Here is a 17,486-nt window from a genome sequence, read left to right on the forward strand (position 1 = left end):
CTGGCTTTATTAATTTTATATATTTAATGTTTCTTTCCTTAATACTATAGCAAATACATTAAAATATGAGAATGTATTACCAATGTCTCATTCTTGAGAAAAATCAAGCATGTTATCAGTATTACAATTGTTGAAATACACATCTCTTTTTCATACCCCTGTTTGGGAAGCACAGACTTACTTCCCATAACAGGTGAAAAGTCATACACTTTATGTTCACTTTGTGTAAATGAAATGTATCTCTTCTTTATCTCCATTCTTAGCATGTATGTTTAAAGTTGCTGCAATAAACCATTATGGATGTTTCTCTTCTATCTCAGTGCTGCAGCTCTCACACAAAGTGTGCCCCTCCTCGCTACTTCCCCTTGCAGACATTGCTTTACATAGGCTGAATTCAAGAATGAGAGACTCCCAGATGAGTTTTTTCTGGTAACAGACATGCAGAGTTCAACCTTATTATCACTGTGCCAAGTTACAGGTGCAGGTTTGGCACAGACTAAGGAGGAGAAAAAAGATGTTTGTTACTTCTGATTTTAAAGAAAACTAGACATGTGCTAGCAAATCTGCTAGCACAATGTATAGGTTACATAGTTACATAGGCTGAAAAGAGACGTGTGTCCATCAAGTTCAGCCTTCCTATTTGTATTTTGCTGTTGATCCAAAAGAAGGCAAAAAAAGCCAGTTTGAATGACTTCGAATTTTGCAACAAACTAGGAAAAAAATTACCTCTTGACCCCAGAATCACAGTCAGATTAATCCTTGGATCAAGAAGCATTTATGCTACATTGAAAAATGTTATCCTTGAATATTCTGTTTTTGCAACTATGCATTTGGTTGCTGTTTAAACATCTGTATGGACGGTGATAAAACCACTTCTTCAGGCAGAGAATTACATATCCTTATTGTTCTTATGGTAAAAACCCTTCCTTTGCCTTAGACTAAATCTTCTTTCTTCCAGTCTAAACACTTGACCTTGTGTCCTATGTAAAGTCCTGTGTGAGAATAGATTTCCACACAATGGTTTGTATTGGCCCCAAATATATTTGTATAATGTTATCATATCCCCTTGGAGGCGACATTTTCTAAACTAAAGAGGTTTAAATTTGTTAACCTTTCTTCATAGCTAAAATGTTCTATTCTTTTTTTTTTTTTTTTAATTAATTTTGTTGCACTCTTTCTAGTGCCATAATATCCTTCTTTAGAACAGGTGCCCAAAATTGCACAGCATATTCAAGATGCAGTCTTACCAGCGATTTATAAAGAGGCAAAATGATATTCTCATCCCAAGAATTAATGCCCTTTTTCATGCATGACAATACCTTACTAGCCTTAGCCACTGCTGATTGACATTGCACATTGTTGCATAGTTTTTTGTCTATAACAATTCCGAAGTCCTTCTCATGTGTGGGTATCTCAAATTCGCTTCCATTAGGGGTATAAGTTGCTTGTGCATTCTTGACGCTGAAGTGTATAACATTACATTAAATTTGTTAACACCTATTAACAACTTGGAACGTTTTTCAACATTTTAGTGTTCTAATTGTTCATCTGGGTGACCGCGATTCCTATGAACAACCACGAGGTGGCGGCCATCTTGTTCGCATGAATGCAGGCAGCGGTGTTTGGGCATGAATCTCATGGGTCTGAAATTGGATACAGAAACTTCCGAACACCGCTGGACTTCCATCATCGCCTGCGTTCGTTTCTATTCAGCTTAGAAGGGCACTGTTCGGTGAGATCATCTGGAGTGCCGAAGGTTGCCTATCCCTGATCTAGATAATAATCTTAATATCTGCATTTTGTGCCAGTAGTAGGACTGGTTGTGTTACCAGCTTTGTGCACCACACACTTGTACTAAATAAAAGTAATGTAAACAAGCAATGTATCTATGAAACCAAATGCCAGTGGACAATGTTCAAGTTTGCAACAATACAGTTTATATTACAAAAGACCAGTACAGCTTCATACACTAAGAGGCATGACGGTGAAATCTCACACATGGCATTTTGCATATATTTTTCTACATTCATTATGTAAACATACAAACATACAACTTTTAGAAATATCTCATGTTTGATCTTTAATTAATACATGATTTATTTTGTGTTTCTGGTTTTTTTTTTTACTGTTATTACTTAACAACCAGTTATCTGGCTCTGTAGTGTAAAAGGTTTGTATTACTAATACATTACAAAATCAAACAAAATGTCACATGCCCAGATAACATTATTCATTTAGTATTTAACACAATTGGTGCATTTAATTCACAATTGACCTTTTTTATAATTAAAAATTTTCATTGCCGTAACAAAACTACTGAACTGCAAGTAGCTTTATATATCTCAAAGGGACATGCATTATTTGACATTTGTTTTTTAAACCAGCAAACAAACACATTTATACAAACAAAAATAAGGCAAGATAAGTTTCAAACTAATGTACTAAATATTTATAAAGTTACTATAAACTATGTCAGTTCACTTTGTATGGCACGCATCTTAGCTAAGGGAATTTATTCAGCTTCCTCACGCCTCTCAGCCACCCACTAATACACCCATCTCTGTTTCACAATAACTAGCACTAGCTATGCAAAAATGCAAAGGATGCTGAGAGCCAGAGAAATTATGACGAAATGTCCCCAAACATAGATTAGAGGAATTCCCTGCTCTGGTGCGTTTGTCTATGTTCGTGGACTTTTCCCCAACATAGACATGCGCACCAGAGCAGGGAATTCCTTTAAATTTATGTTCAGGAAATTTCCCCGAACATAGATTAGAGGGATTCCCTGCTCTGATGCGTTCGTTTATGTTCGGGGATGTTTCCCTGTACATAGACGGACACAGCAGAGCAGGAAATCCCCACGACGGCTCGCACTTACCACTGGTCGTAAGTGCGAGCCGTTGTAAAACAGGTAGGTCACCAAACGAGGACCACCTGTATATGAAATATATATATGAATATGTTATGTGTGAGGAATTACTTTGCATGTATGAGGTTGACAGTGTGTGACTCTAGTATAGGGGGGGTGTGACATGGTGACTGTTGCAATGTGTCTGCACCAAGGTGACTGTGCAGAATGTGTGACAGGGTGACTGTGTGAGATGAGTATGGGGGGTTGAGTGTGAAAAGGTGACTGTGCAGGGTGTGTGTGACAGGGTGAATGTGCAGGGTGAGTGTGAAAAGTTACTGCTTGTTACTTTCATATTTGCCGGTCACTGAAGGGGTTCATGGAATGACAGATTTCTCTCGCTAGCCAAAGCAGGGAAGAGGTTGCACTTTGTCCTGGTATACAGCGTGATCGACTCGCTCTTGCTGAAGGTTTCTGCAGTCAGGATGTACAGTGTTACTTCAGCCTTATTCTTGTGCATCTCAAAGCAAGCTGTGCTACATGGGCTAGAAACATTTATGGGGTGCTAAGTTTAAAAATCACTGACAGAAGGAAAGTGAGGCTAATTATCCAGTAATTACTTTCCTCTATTGAGTGTCTGGCTGAGTAAAGATCTGAGGAAAAAAGGACAGATGCAGACTAATTGAAGGACAGCAGAAAACAGTTGACCTATCAAAGTGCTTCAGTTACAGCAGCTATTTGCAAATTAAGTTACAGAACACAATTATAAAGATAGTTCTAGGGAAAGGGGTTGAAGCCTACAGAACAAAATAATAAAGAGTGTTCTAGGGAAATGGTGGAAGCAAGCAAGAGAGATTCTCATGGAGGAAAAATGGGGAAAAGAGAAGATGACAGAAAAGGAAGGTTGGTGAGAGAGACAGGTGGTGAGGGTATGTGGCAAGGCAGGTAATTTTGTCTCAAATTACTTTGTTGAGAGAGGGGGGATTGCTCCATGTAGAAGAAACAGCTCTATGTTACCGCTGTGCCGTCTAGAGAATGCATTTATGTCCGGTGCACATTCTTGGATCTTATGTCCTCACCAATAACCTTGCGCGATCTTTCAATTGCGTAAGTGCGACTGAGTCACAAGTGCAAAGCAACTTTTCATAATTCCTAGTGTAGGATAGTGATTGGCTAAATCACTGTCCCCCTGGTGTGGGTGCGGAAAGAGCAAGCAGGAAGAAAGTAATTATAAAGAGAAGACCATGTTTGCCTGCTTCCTCTACCTGTAGAATGAAACAACTGTCTCATTCAAAGTTAAAGCTGAATGTCCCTTTAAATGTACTGCGGTACAGCACCCATGTGTTATAAGAGTCAAATAAAACGGCAGTAGACACAGCCTTACTAAAAGATTGTATTTCCACAACTCCCTCGGAAAATAGAGAAGGCACCCTACAGAAATATGAGCTGAGAATCAGAAAAGGTCACAGTGTTCATTTGCATATTTTGCATGGCATCCTGGGAGATTTGTGAAAACAATCTATCAGAGGTATTGTTTCTGGGCCGTGTTTATTTACATATGGCTACGATATGATACTTTGTTACTTTTACATGTCACCTTAACTTTACTAATACTCAACATACACAATGTATTTTTACCTTTAAAACTTCAAACTCCAAAATATATATTTCACAATCTAATAAATAATAAATGTCGATATCCATTAAATATAAATCTGTATTTTCTATTAGACAGATGCACACATTACAGGGGTAATCAAGCAGCCAAATTGGATGTCAATAATAAAGGAGTTTAGTGAATATTTCACACCTTGTGAGAACCTGCATAGATAAATTTCTGTGATTTTGTTTCTCAAACAGTAAAACCCTTTATAAATCATATTTGATCTTAGTTAAATGAATGTAATAAGTTACTAATATTTATGGTTATTAAACAGGTCGGCATTTTATCAGGACATAACAATACTAAACTAAATGTCTTGAGCAACATGTGTGACAAAAAATAGTGAGGTAATACATTCAGTAGATATCCGTGCATAGAAAAATTGTATGCTTTGTGTTTAGATTTGGAAAGATATCCGTTTATGGAGAACATGCTGACTGTAAGAAGGAATTGAAAAGGAAGGTATTGCACATGATAAAGTTGCCACCTTCCTGCTCTAAGAAAACATTTGGTTGAACTGCTGAGTGACACGAATAAATGTTGTCCTTCGGCTTAGCTCTTTAAGTTTGGCAGCACCAACGTATGTGCATGTAGATCTTAGTCCCCCCAGTATGTCCCGGATTGTGTTTTCCACATCACCGCGGTAAGGTACTTCCACAGTCCTGCCTTCTGAGGCCCTGAAGAGATGTAGTAAGAAAAAAATAATAGTGTTATCAACATTAATAAAGTGTTTTTAAGCAAAATGCATCCAAGTTCGATTGTACTGACTAGAGGCCATATAGAAACATAGAAACATAGAATGTGACGGCAGATAAGAACCATTCGGCTCATCGAGTCTGCCCAATTTTCGAAATACCTTATCTTATTGTTAGAATAGCTTTATGCCTATCCCACGCATGCTTAAACCCCTTTACTGTGTTAACCTTCAGCTGGAAGGCTATTCCATGCATCCACTACCCTCTCAGTAAAGTAATACTTTGTGATATTATTTTTAAACCTTTGCCCCTCTAATTTAAGACTATGTCCTCTTGTTGTGGTAGTTTTTCTTCTTTTAAATATAGCATCCTCCTTTACTGTGTTGATTCCCTTTATGTATTTAAATGTTTCTATCATATCCCCCCTGTCTCGTCTTTCCTCCAAGCTATACATGTTAAGATCCTTTAACCTTTCCTGGTAAGTTTTATCCTGCAATCCATGAACCAGTTTAGTAGCCCTTCTCCGAACTCTCTTTAAAGTATTACTATAATACTCAATTTCATAACATTATAAGTAACTTAAACATACAGATTATTTTGGACAACAAATTACACTACATTTTTTTAAACAGGTTACTATAAGAGAGAAGTGGTAATCACGCCTGTCACCCTGTCAGGGGTACTGTCCAAATCGAAGATCGGATATATATAATAGGAACTGGATAGTAGTGGAAGCAGATGTATATCTCACAATATGTAGAGAGGAGAAATTCCAAGTTCATTCGTCTATATGGCAATGATACTACACCTTGGACTTTTTTTGCAAATTTTTAGTACAGCCACTGTCATTATAGTCCATTTTTTTATTTTATTTCAGAATTTTGTGTATCTCCATTCTGGGATCTCTTTTCATTTCCACCTGGAGACCTGGTCATTACTTCACTATGGAGATATGCTGTTTTATTAATGATTTCTTGTAAGTGCAATCTTTGGAATACATTTTGTTATTTTTATACAATCTGCACTATCCTTTTTTTCTTTTATTTCTGAGCCGGAGAAAAAGTGACATTGCCGTATAGACGAATGAACTTGGATTTTCTCCTCTCTACATATTGTGAGATATACATCTGCTTCCACTACTATCCAGTTCCTATTATATATATCCAATCTTCGATTTGGACAGTACCCCTGACAGGGTGACAGGCGTGATTACCACTTCTCTCTTGTAAGTTCTCTACCACGTGCAATATGTATCTTTGCCTTATTTACTTCACCATATTTTGGCCATTTTATAGATTCCACGTTCATTATCAGCCATATACAGGTTGTATTGTTTCCATACCACCCTCTATTTGTATATATCACCCTTGGGTTTATATATACGTCTTTGTGCATATTCTATATAGTGTGTGTGAGGTACACTTTTTTTGGGGGGTGTTCTTCTAGTGTATTATATAGTAAGCTTATCTCTTTTTTGAACCAGGTTACTATAACCCTTTTGAGATGGGGCACCGTTCTGATGTAATATGCCCTATTAGGCATTGTGGAGAAAATGCCCCCTCACAATTAGCTGTAAAACCTGAAAATCAAAAAGGTTTTACATACCTGAAACCCAGCTTGGGCGAAGCCCCCAGTGCTGCTTTCCCATGCCCCTTTCTGATGTCACTGTGTCAACGCATGGTCCAATCACAGGCTTCTCGTAGAGTGATTAAACCAATTTGTTGACTCAAAAGCACATGCGTGCATGGCGGACCGGTAAGGGGAAAGAAGTGGAAGGAGGGAGTGGGGAGGAAGGAACAAAACACGCATGGAGGGAGCACAGAGTGGGTGGGAGTGGAGAACGAATGCTACAGAATGCTGGGCTGCTAATGCAACTTGCCCCCAGCACACAATTACTAATATCTCTGTATGCACAGTTCATACTGACTCCTACAACCGTGACCAATTCAAATTACGAAAGTGGTCATGGTGGTTGGACCCTTTAAGAACAGAGGGCAAAAGATGCTGCTTACTTTATGCTCAATCAAATTAAAATCAGCATGGGCAACATGAGTACAGATAGAATATATGAAATAAGACTGTAGTATAGCCACTTTTAAACCCGTGAAGCTGATTAGCTGTCTCCCCAAGCTGCAAGATTCCAAGGCCAGTGCAAATTGAGTACAGTAATATCCCAGATTACATGCACCACTTAGAAATACATTAGGCTCAGCAAATGTGATAAAAATAGCCCAGGCATAGAATTTCACACTATCCAGCCTGCTGGGAAGCAAAGGACAGAAAAAACACACTGACATAGGAAATCAGGGGTAGTGTCCCGTATAAATTATTCATACTGCAATCACCCTTGCTATAACAGTGTACAAATATAACTCTCGACATGTGACTCGGTGTCAGTGAGTTTAAAGAAACACATCCGGTAATCTGGCAACTGCCATTTGTTACAATTATGTGATAGTAGCTTCCACGCAGCTACGGCAGTGTGTTGTATTCTAGGATTAGAGAGCAGCAAGGGGCTGATGAGAAGAAGTGATGCGTGGAGGGGATGCAGTGATGTGCATAGCTTGTGCTGCTGCTGCATCCTGACATTCATATAATGAGTGTGAATCATTCAGTCACACAGGAGCTTGCAGCACCTCCTGCATTGTGCTTTATATGGTTTAGAACACAAAAACATTATTAAACCCCTTCTGATTTACAAGAAAGTGGAATTAAACACACTGCATGTTTAATCAAATTATCTTTTCCTTTGTGTTAATAGTAATATAATATTTACCAGGACAGCAGCACCTGCATTTTGTTCACAAACAGGCAGAACTGCTACTTTTTCCTCTAGTTTTGCCAACATTGCTTGATCTGTGAATGATCTCTGGCAGGTGATCAAGTAACGCGGCAAGCAATGCTCTCTGCGTCTGGTCCAAGCAGCTAAGTAACGGGACAAGCAATGCTCTCTGCGTCATGACCCAGCAGCTAAGTAACACGACAAGCAATGCTCTCTGCTCCTGGACCAAGCAGCTAGGTAAAACGGCAAGCAATGCACTTTGGGTCTGGATCAAGCAGCTAAGTAACGCAACAAGCAATGCTCTCTGCGTCTGGACCCAGCAGCTAGGTAAAACGGCAAGCAATGCTCTCTGCGTCTGGACCCAGCAGCTAAGTAACGTGACAAGCAATGCTCTCTGCGTCTGGACCAAGCAGCTAAGTAACGCGACAAACAATGCTCTCTGCGTCTGGACCCAGCAGCTAAGTAACGCGACAAGCAATGCTCTCTGCGTCTGGACCCAGCAGCTAGGTAAAACGGCAAGCAATGCACTTTGGGTCTGGATCAAGCAGCTAAGTAATGCAGCAAGCAATGGTCTCTGGGTGTGGACCAAGCAGCTAAGTAATGCAGGAAGCAATGCTCTCTGGGTGTGGACCAAGCAGAAGAGACTAGAGTTCACCACTCCACAGGGAGCAGTGAAGCGGGGTGGGCAGCTCTGGATGTGTTCTGACCTTGAGAATGTCATAAAGAAGTGTCAGTTAGCAGTTAGTGACAGTGCGACTAGAATGCAAATTCCTACTGAATAATTAAATTACAAAAGGTTTAAATGCTCACTTTCAGGAACAGCCTGCAGATAACTGGACTTTGTTTCTACGGATTGAACCCAATTACCACTTTTCATTCCTCAATTACACAGTAGGGATTTTGGACAAGGACAGAGAGCAAATCAGAATAAGTTTGTTCCACAGCACGGTTATTAAGAAATGTATGTGTTCCATGATGAAGTTCCCAATTTTTGGTTTTCTGAAAATAAATGGGCCAGAGAGTCATCTAGAAAAGAGGTATCTACATACCATCTGCAGTATAAAGAATTACAAAGAGATGCAAATCCTTAGAATTGGCAGACTAAAACCACCCGAAAGTCAGCGGCACCTGAAGTAGTGTTATTTAAAACTTTATTTTCTCACTTGCAGGTACACTGTAGACAGGGCCGGTGCAAGGAATTCTGCCGCCCTAGACAAAGATCAATTTTGCCGCCCCCTCATAAGATCGTTCCATCGCGTCACAAGTTTATGCACTGAACTCCAAAAGGAAACATTCCACAGATTTCCTTGAACAATTTAGTAGATGTACCCCAAAAGAAAATATGCTTTTTTTTCTGCAAGTCCTCCAATTAGAGGCTTCTGATTGAGAAGCCTCTGTTCGAGGGCCTCTGTTCTAGGGCATGCACATTCAATCACAGATTTCCTATGTTTCACATTGAGCTATAGTTCAGCTCATTGAGAAAGGGAGAAGTGTCCCATGCTCACTCTGCCCTTTGTTGGCTGCCGGGTATGGCGTCACATCGAGTCTAGTCAGCCATGAATCTAGAGCAGTGGTTCCCAACCACCTCCTAACAGTCCAGGATTTAGGAACTACCTAGATGTGTTTAGATAGTTTTTAGAAAAAAGAAAAAAAAAACACTTTAGACACAACAGGGTAATCCCTAAATCCTGGACTGGTAGGGGGTACTTGTGGAATGGGTTGGGAACCATTGTGAGGAGCAGTTGGATGCTGCCGCTCTTCACACCTCCCTGTGAGCTGCAGCAAGGCCCAGTTACAGCATCCCGGTATGCCTGTCAGCGATACATCCCTCCTTGGCACCAGCTTCCCCGATTCAGCCCTAAAAGAAAAAAAAAATCTTTCTATCTGACGCCTGGAACTGCATGTCCCAGAAGTTGGGCAATATAAATTCCACATCACTGATGCAAACTGCGTGCTTTATGCATAATTGCAATATATGATTACATACATGTACTACATACATACACTTAATACACACACTGCCTATTACATACACACACACACAGACACTGCCTGATATACACACACAGACACCGCCTATTACATACACACACAGACACTGCCTATTACATACACACACACTGCTTAATACACACACAGACACTGCCTATTACATACGCACACACACTGCCTTATACACACACACACTGCCTCTTACATACGCACACACACACTGCCTGATACATACACACACACACACACTGCCTATTACATACGCACACACACAGTCTGATACACACACACACAGAGGCACTGCCTATTATACATACACATACCAGATGGGAGCTGGGGGCACTGGAAGTAGCCCAGTCAGGCACTGTGGTACCTCTTCTGTTGTCATTCTTCCAGTTTCTCCTCAGGCACAGTACAGGGGAGCAGCACCCTGCCCTCCTCTTCTAACCTCCCGGTCTTGGGAGGAGGGGGCAGAGTTAGAATGTTTGGGGCGGGGAAAGGCGGAGTTTGTTGTGGTATGGGCGGGGTTAAGTGTTTGTGGGCGGGAAGAGGCGGAGTTACAATCGTAACTCCTATTATCAGCTGAAAGCATTTAACCTGAAATACAAGGAGGGCTAATGCAGTGAGGGGAGGGCGCCGTCAGCTGTATCACAGGAGGAGGCGGGGTCTCTGTGCTCTTGGTGAGTGAGCATGGCCAGCATATTCTGACAGGTGATTCAGACAGTATTACAGCCCCTGCGGGCGCCCCCTCCCACACAGCACCCTAGGACACCGCTTAGTCTGCCTATAGGGTAGCGCCGGCCCTGACTGTAGACACAGTAACTGCTTTATCTCATTGAAATGGATATATTGTCTAGATTCCCCTGGCACTATCTTTCCACCAAGTGTTGGGGGAATTCTATCATAAGAGGTGTGCAGTTGGACAATGGTGGTCTTGTGATATGTCTTCCTGGAGCTACTACTCGCAGAGACAGGAGACGTATCTTTAATATGGTTAAGCAAGCAGAGCAGGAAGGAGAATTCAATGTAGTTGTCCATGTTGGGATAAGTGAATTGGCTTGCAATGAGGTTTCAGAGGTAAAGGACTTCTTGGGTTTTTGCCAATGATATACGGCAGGTTGCTTCCACACTGTCATTCTCTGAAGTTCTACCTACACTCAGAATGACAGGGGGATGCAGAATGACAGGGATTTGTGTCTTGGTGAATGGTGTTGGGAGCAAGGATTTGGCTTCATTTTTCATGGTAGCTCTATTTGGAATGGAAATAAACTGTACAAAAAAGATGGTTTGCATCTTTCGCAAAAGTAAACAAATGTTCTTAGTGAGCAGTTCAGAGTTTTTGGTAGGACATATTTATTTATTTAAAATCTTTATTTTTGCATTGACTTAATGTGCAGCATAATAAGTCACAGTGGGTCTTCGCAGAGGCCCTTTCATAGTGCGTAGAAGCAAGACATGTTTTACAGAATAGAAGGTATGGTTAGGTTAATTGTACATCATGTCGAGCATGACAGAGTAGCCATGGTACAGTGCTTCAGCTTTTTTAGTATTTAGCGGTGACAGTATATCTGTGCAAAGGCCTATCAACAGTGTACATAAGCATGACTGGTTATTACAGAAAGGAAATGTTGGTTAGGTCATTTGTACATGTTTAGCATTTCCGCTCAACAGTGGCACAAGACGTCAACGTGTTTACATTTATATATATATATATATACAAAGAAAAATCATAACCTTAAACATTAACAGTAAATGTGTTGCACTCCAGCTGCGTTTTTCTTGTCTTTGCATAGGCATGTTAAATGTGTACCTTCCCCTTGAACCTAGTTCGTAGGTATTGTATTGGTCTTATGCGGTTGCTATACTCTTTAGCCCAGTTATCCCGGGCCCTCTCCCCCTCCTTCTCCCGTGCCAAGAGTGCTCCCCTGGGTGGCCCCCACTGGGGCTCTCCTTATGGCTGTGTGCCTTGGCTCCGGTTGGTAGCCCCGGAGCGAGCCCGCATGGCCGGGATTCCTGGGGCCACTGTTGGCTCCCCCCGGACCTTTCCATGGTGTCTACACTTCAGGAGTGTGGGTGTGTTGGCCGGTGAGTTGACATTCTGGCCCAAATGGGCCATGAGGGTTTTCCTATGGCTCCAATTCCACCACTCCCCCAGTTTGCTAATGTTTGGTGAGTCCCAGGAAGACCTTCTTCCGTGTTGTTGCCAGTTTGTGTGTGTTCTTACTGGGGTTTCATGCCTCGGGAGGGGGCAAGAGCGTAGCTTGTTACTTTTGTTTCTAGCTTGTCAGTTCTGTGGTGTCGGCTGGCTGGGATTCCTCCCTTTCTCTTTTTAAGTGACTCTGTATCTGTAGTGTAGTGATTAGAATGTAGGGTCCCTGGATTGGTGTGTACCTTAGGTGTCATATTCCTCCCATAGCTCCAAGACCCTTTGAAATGTGCCCATTGTGTTCCTGACTTGTGCCGTTAGTTTGTCCATAAGGTAGTTATCCCGGAGTTTTGTGAGCACCAAGGATATCAGGGGCAGCTCTGTGTGTGTCCAGTGTGTGTGTCCTACGTGCCGCTAGGTTTATCATGTTGAGCAATTTTTGGTCATATTTGTTTAGTCCGTCTAGGGGTTTGGATAGCAGAAAGACCCATGGATTCGGTGTTAGTCGTCTTTGTATTATTTGTGCGCTTAAGTCTGTCACTAGTTTCCAGAAGTCTACTACTTTTAGGGACTGCCACCACATGTGAATGTAGCTCCCTTTCCCTCCACACAGGTGCCAGCACGTGTCCGTTGGGATCACTTTCATGTGGCATTGTTTAACAGGTGTTGTGTACCATCTAAACAGTGTTTTTTAACATTGCTCTTGTAATGTTACACACATAGATATTTTAGAACAGGCATCCCAGATATCCTGCCAATCAATTCCCTCCAACTCTTCTCCCAGGTACTCTTCCCATTGTGTTGTGTAACGGAGGTATCCCCATTCCCGGGATTCTAAACCGATGTGTTGGTATAGTGTTGTGATTAAGTGCAGTTGTGTGGTCTCGTTGAAGCAAAGTTTCTCAAAAATCGTCATTGGTGTCCCTGCTGTTGCCTGAACGTCTGTTTTGTGTGCAAAGTCCCTAATCTGTAAGTATCGAAAGAAGTCCCTGGACTGGAGCGGGGCCAAGGATATGAGGTGCTCGTATGTGACTATAGTGTTGTTTATGTATAGGTGGACTTATTGTTGTAGGCCGGTCGCCTCTATCCCCCGAAAGTCTCTTGCCCTCATCCCTGGCGGGAATGCTCTGTTTCTCAAGACTGGTGTAAGCAGGGAGGGGATGCTTCCTAGGGCGTATTTTTGCACTGTTTGGTCCCATATCTGTATGGAGTTGGTTATGGCTGGGTAGGCAGTCCTCAATATGGCTCTTTGGGGCCCAAATATAAAATTGGGGTAGGTCTGCACCCAATAATAAGGATTCAATATCCACCCACCTTCTTTGCTCTGGGGGAGTGTGCCAGTGTACTATTTGCATGAGTTGCGCTGCTAGGTAATAGTGGTAGAGGTGTGGTAGCCCTAAGCCTCCTCTGTCTTTAGGTCGGTACAGAAGACTTCTATCCAGTCTAGGCCATTTCTTCTGCCATATAAAAGCGTCAATCGCCCTCTGTATGTTAGCGAGGTCTCATTTGGAACTTCAGTAAGGGGTGGGCATCTGTATGTTTCCCTATTCTCAGCATTACTTTGAGCAGCATTACTTTGGCATGAGCAACCAGATGTGCAACAATATCAATAAAAATAAAAACCTTAACATATCATTAAAGCAGTATTATAAAGTGTGTCTGGTCTTATACACTGCCAGAACAAATGGGAGATGGTACCTGTGTGAGGATGGCAGTGCCCTGCATGAATCCACAGTGCGTTTACATGTATGTCATACATTTGGAGATTCCCCATTTGTAGCTTTATCCCACTTCTAGGTGGGGGTGCTTCCCGTATGTGGGGAGTTGTGTTGTGACCCATTGAAAGGCTAGAACATGTTGTGGTTTTGGGTCTTACCCCTACAGCCAGGCCCTGTAGAGGTCTTTAGGGAGTGGGAATCTCATCGTGGGTGTGCTCAGTGCGTGTCCCCCCCCCCTCTGGCTACCTGCCTCCCCGACTGCCAGGGACGGTGCTTGGAAGTATGTGGTGCGTTACTGGTAACATGTATCGATGTGGCACGCAAACAATGGGGTCAGCACAGGTGTGACAGGTAACATGACAACATCATTCAATAAGGTGTCCCCTTAACAAAATAGATGCCCTTTCCCCTCCCGATGTGCACGTCTGGTGGAGACATTGCAACAGGATACACTTAGCTGCTTGCCGTCTTGAAGGGTACTGTCTGCCTCTCTAACAGTGATGTCCTTGGTTCGCAGTGTAAGGTGCTCATGGGCAGCGTCCAGCACGATTACCCGTGGTCTCCTTGGTGGTGAGCCAGTCTCTTGGCAGGGAGGTGAGTTTGTGGGTCCGGGCAGGGCAAAGTCTGCCTCAGGTGTGATCCCAGTGCTTTGAGGAAGTGGGTCGGGTCCGCACCTGGAAGGAGAGTGCTGGTTCTTCCTGCTTTGAACGTGATTAATTTGAAGGGGTGTCCCCATGTATAACGTATGTCCTGCTGTCGCAGTAGCTCTGTCACAGGCCTCCAGTCCCGGCGTCTCTGCAGGCTAGACGGGGATAAATCCTAAGAGAGTGATATAGTAGTGTCTCTCAGAGCTCTGTGTGCTCTGTCTATCTCCCATCTGTCCTTAGGTATGTCTGGGAGGAGGTGTTTAAAATAGTGCCTCATTTTATCGATAAGAGAGCCCTCGTTGGGTTCTTCTGGTAAGCCACGGATCCTGAGATTATTCCTCTGTGAGCGGTTCACTAGGTCCTCCACCAGTAACTCCAGGTCCTCTAGCAGTTTGCCGTTGCTTGGGCGTGTGTAATCACTGTGTTATGGGCTTGTAACAAGGTCTCGATTCGCGCCTTTAGGGTTGCCGTTCGCGCCCCAAGGGCATGGATATCGGCCTTCACCTCTCGTGAGCTGTGGGCTATCTCGCCGGCCAGATAGTTGCAAACCTCCAGGAGCTGGGTGAGTACTTGGGAGGTTTCTCCCTACTGTGCATCTGGTATATTGCCATCTGCAGTGGAGGCCGGCGAAGTAGAGCCTTGTGGACTTGCCCGGCGGCCATGTTGTGTGGCTCGTGGTGTGCGAGAGGCGGCAAAAAGATCAGCCACGGTTACGTTGGGCCTTCTCTCTTCTCCTTTTTTCTGTCGTGGCGGCTTTGCTCTAGAATGCATGCTGGACTTGTGTTGTCTTGTTGTGGTGGGTTCTTTTGGGTTGATGCTTATAGCAAGTGCTGGATGTTTAGTGGATTCTGTGGGAGCTCACAGATCAAGCAGCCATTCCAGTCGGTGGTCAAGCCACGCCCCCCTGGTAGGACATATTTAAACTAGGGGGAGGGGGCAAAAGAGTGAAAAAACATCAACCTAATTGCCCCCCTAAACAAGGACAGAAAGTGTCTGTAGCAATTGTGTTAAAAATAAGCTTAAGTTCGCAGTTTAGGGAATAAAATCCATGAACATGTGACAATAATGGCAACTGATAATGTAGATTTAGTTGCTGTTACTGAGACACGGTATAATGAGAAAAATGACTGGGACAAAGTGATATCAGGATACTCTTTATAGAAGGCAAAAAAAAGGGGGGGTTTATAAAAAAAAAACAGAGTGAGGAAGATAGACAGATCTATAAGATTATAGACTACTGTTCGTGTTGGCACTCAACTGTGATTATGGTGTAGGTATTGAGGTCACCCTCTGATATAAAACCTCCAAAATGCATACCAAACGAACAAAATTAATACCGCACTCATCAAAATTCAAAAGAAAAGGGAAGGGCTGCGTCACAGATAAACACTAATAGTACAACTTATTTGGCACAAAAGCTGAAATAGGTCCGGTGCAAAAGTCTCACAAAGAAAGTTTTTACAATCCAAAGATGAAAAAGTCCGTGCTTGATAGGATGTACTGTCCTCAATTCAACTTGACTATAGCAGTATAGGCGTACATCGGTATAATCCCCGCTTTAAAGTATAAACGGCAACTGTCAACCACGTTCACACCAAGATGATATAAAACACAGGAAACAGGAACAGGTGATAGTACAGACTGTATAATACAACCAGATAAAAGTATAAGATAATGATGGATCACTTACATTTAGAAAAGCTATAGCCAGCTCTAGCATTATGGGCGTACAGCGGTATAATCCACATACTCAGGAAGGAATAAAAAAGGCAACAGATAGTGCTCTCAATAAAATAGAGTAATCTCTAATAAAATGAAGTCAAATTATACTTACAAGGATAGAGCAGGCTGACTGCTCTGTGAACACAGCGTTGGTGGTATTATCCCCACCTTGGGATTACTTGAAGTATAAAACTTAAAATTACCAGGGAAAGTGCATATGACAAAGGAGATTGGCACACAAAGGTGACCAAAAAAACATTAACCCCTTAAGGACCGGACTGTTTTTGCGAAGTTGTACATTTGCGACCAGGCCTCTTTTTACACTTTTGTGGTGTTTGTGTTTAGCTGTAATTTTCCGCTCTCTCATTTACTGTTCCTATACAAATTATCTATTGTTTTTTTCAGGACAAAAAGGGCTTTCTTTACATACCATTATTTATATAATCTCATGTAATTTAATGTAAAAAAATATGATACATTTTAAAAAATACATATTTTTTTTACTCATCTACAAAAGCAAATGAAAAAAAAATGCTAAATAGATACAAAATGTTGTCCTGAGTTTAAAAATACCCAGTTTTTACATGATTTTTTTTTGCACGTTATAGGGCTATAAGTACAAGTAGGATATTGCGGTTTCAAAACATACATTTTTAAAATGTATCAATAGTGACAATGTAACACTATTATCTGTCATAAATCTCTGAATAATACCCCACATGTACATATTTGTTTTAAAGTAGACCACCCAGGGTATTCAATATGGGGTATGTCCAGTCTTTTATAGTAGCCACTTAGTCGCAAACACTGGCCAAAGTTAGCATTCATATTTGTTTGTGTGTGAAAAAAGTAAAAAACTAAATTGAATGCTAATTTTGGCCAGTGTTTGTGACTAAGTGGCTACTAAAAATACTAGACATACCCCATTTGCAATACCTTGGGTTGTTTTCTTTTGCAAATGGTATGCCATCATGGGGGTAATTCTCATTCTTGGGCTACCATACACTCTCAAAGGCAATGTAACCAACCTGGCCATTTTCAATGTAAAAATATTTGACCCATATTTTTGACCCTGTAACTTTCAAAAAAACGCAATAAAACCTGTACATGGGGAGCACTGTTATGCTCGGGAGACTTTGCTGAACACAAATATTAGTGTTTCAAAACAGGAAAACGCATCACAACAATTATATCATCAGTAAAATTGCCGTTTGTGTGTGAAAAATGCAAAAAAAGTAACTTTCACTGACAATATCAGCGCTGTGATATGTTT

General features: G+C 41.9%; 1 protein-coding gene across 1 annotated transcript in view; it reads right to left on the minus strand.

The window, feature by feature from the left end:
* Window positions 1-1,914: 1,914 nt before the first annotated feature.
* GMPR (guanosine monophosphate reductase) overlaps window positions 1,915-17,486 on the minus strand; it is a 125,436-nt gene continuing 109,864 nt past the window's right edge. Inside the window, exon 9 of the mRNA XM_063451701.1 lies at window positions 1,915-5,188. Within this exon, the coding sequence (XP_063307771.1) occupies window positions 5,008-5,188 (181 nt within the window). The 3' untranslated portion in view covers window positions 1,915-5,007. The remainder of the gene's footprint in view (window positions 5,189-17,486) is intronic.

The sequence above is a fragment of the Pelobates fuscus genome, chromosome 4, assembly GCF_036172605.1.
Source record: "Pelobates fuscus isolate aPelFus1 chromosome 4, aPelFus1.pri, whole genome shotgun sequence".
Classification (NCBI taxonomy): domain Eukaryota; kingdom Metazoa; phylum Chordata; class Amphibia; order Anura; family Pelobatidae; genus Pelobates; species Pelobates fuscus.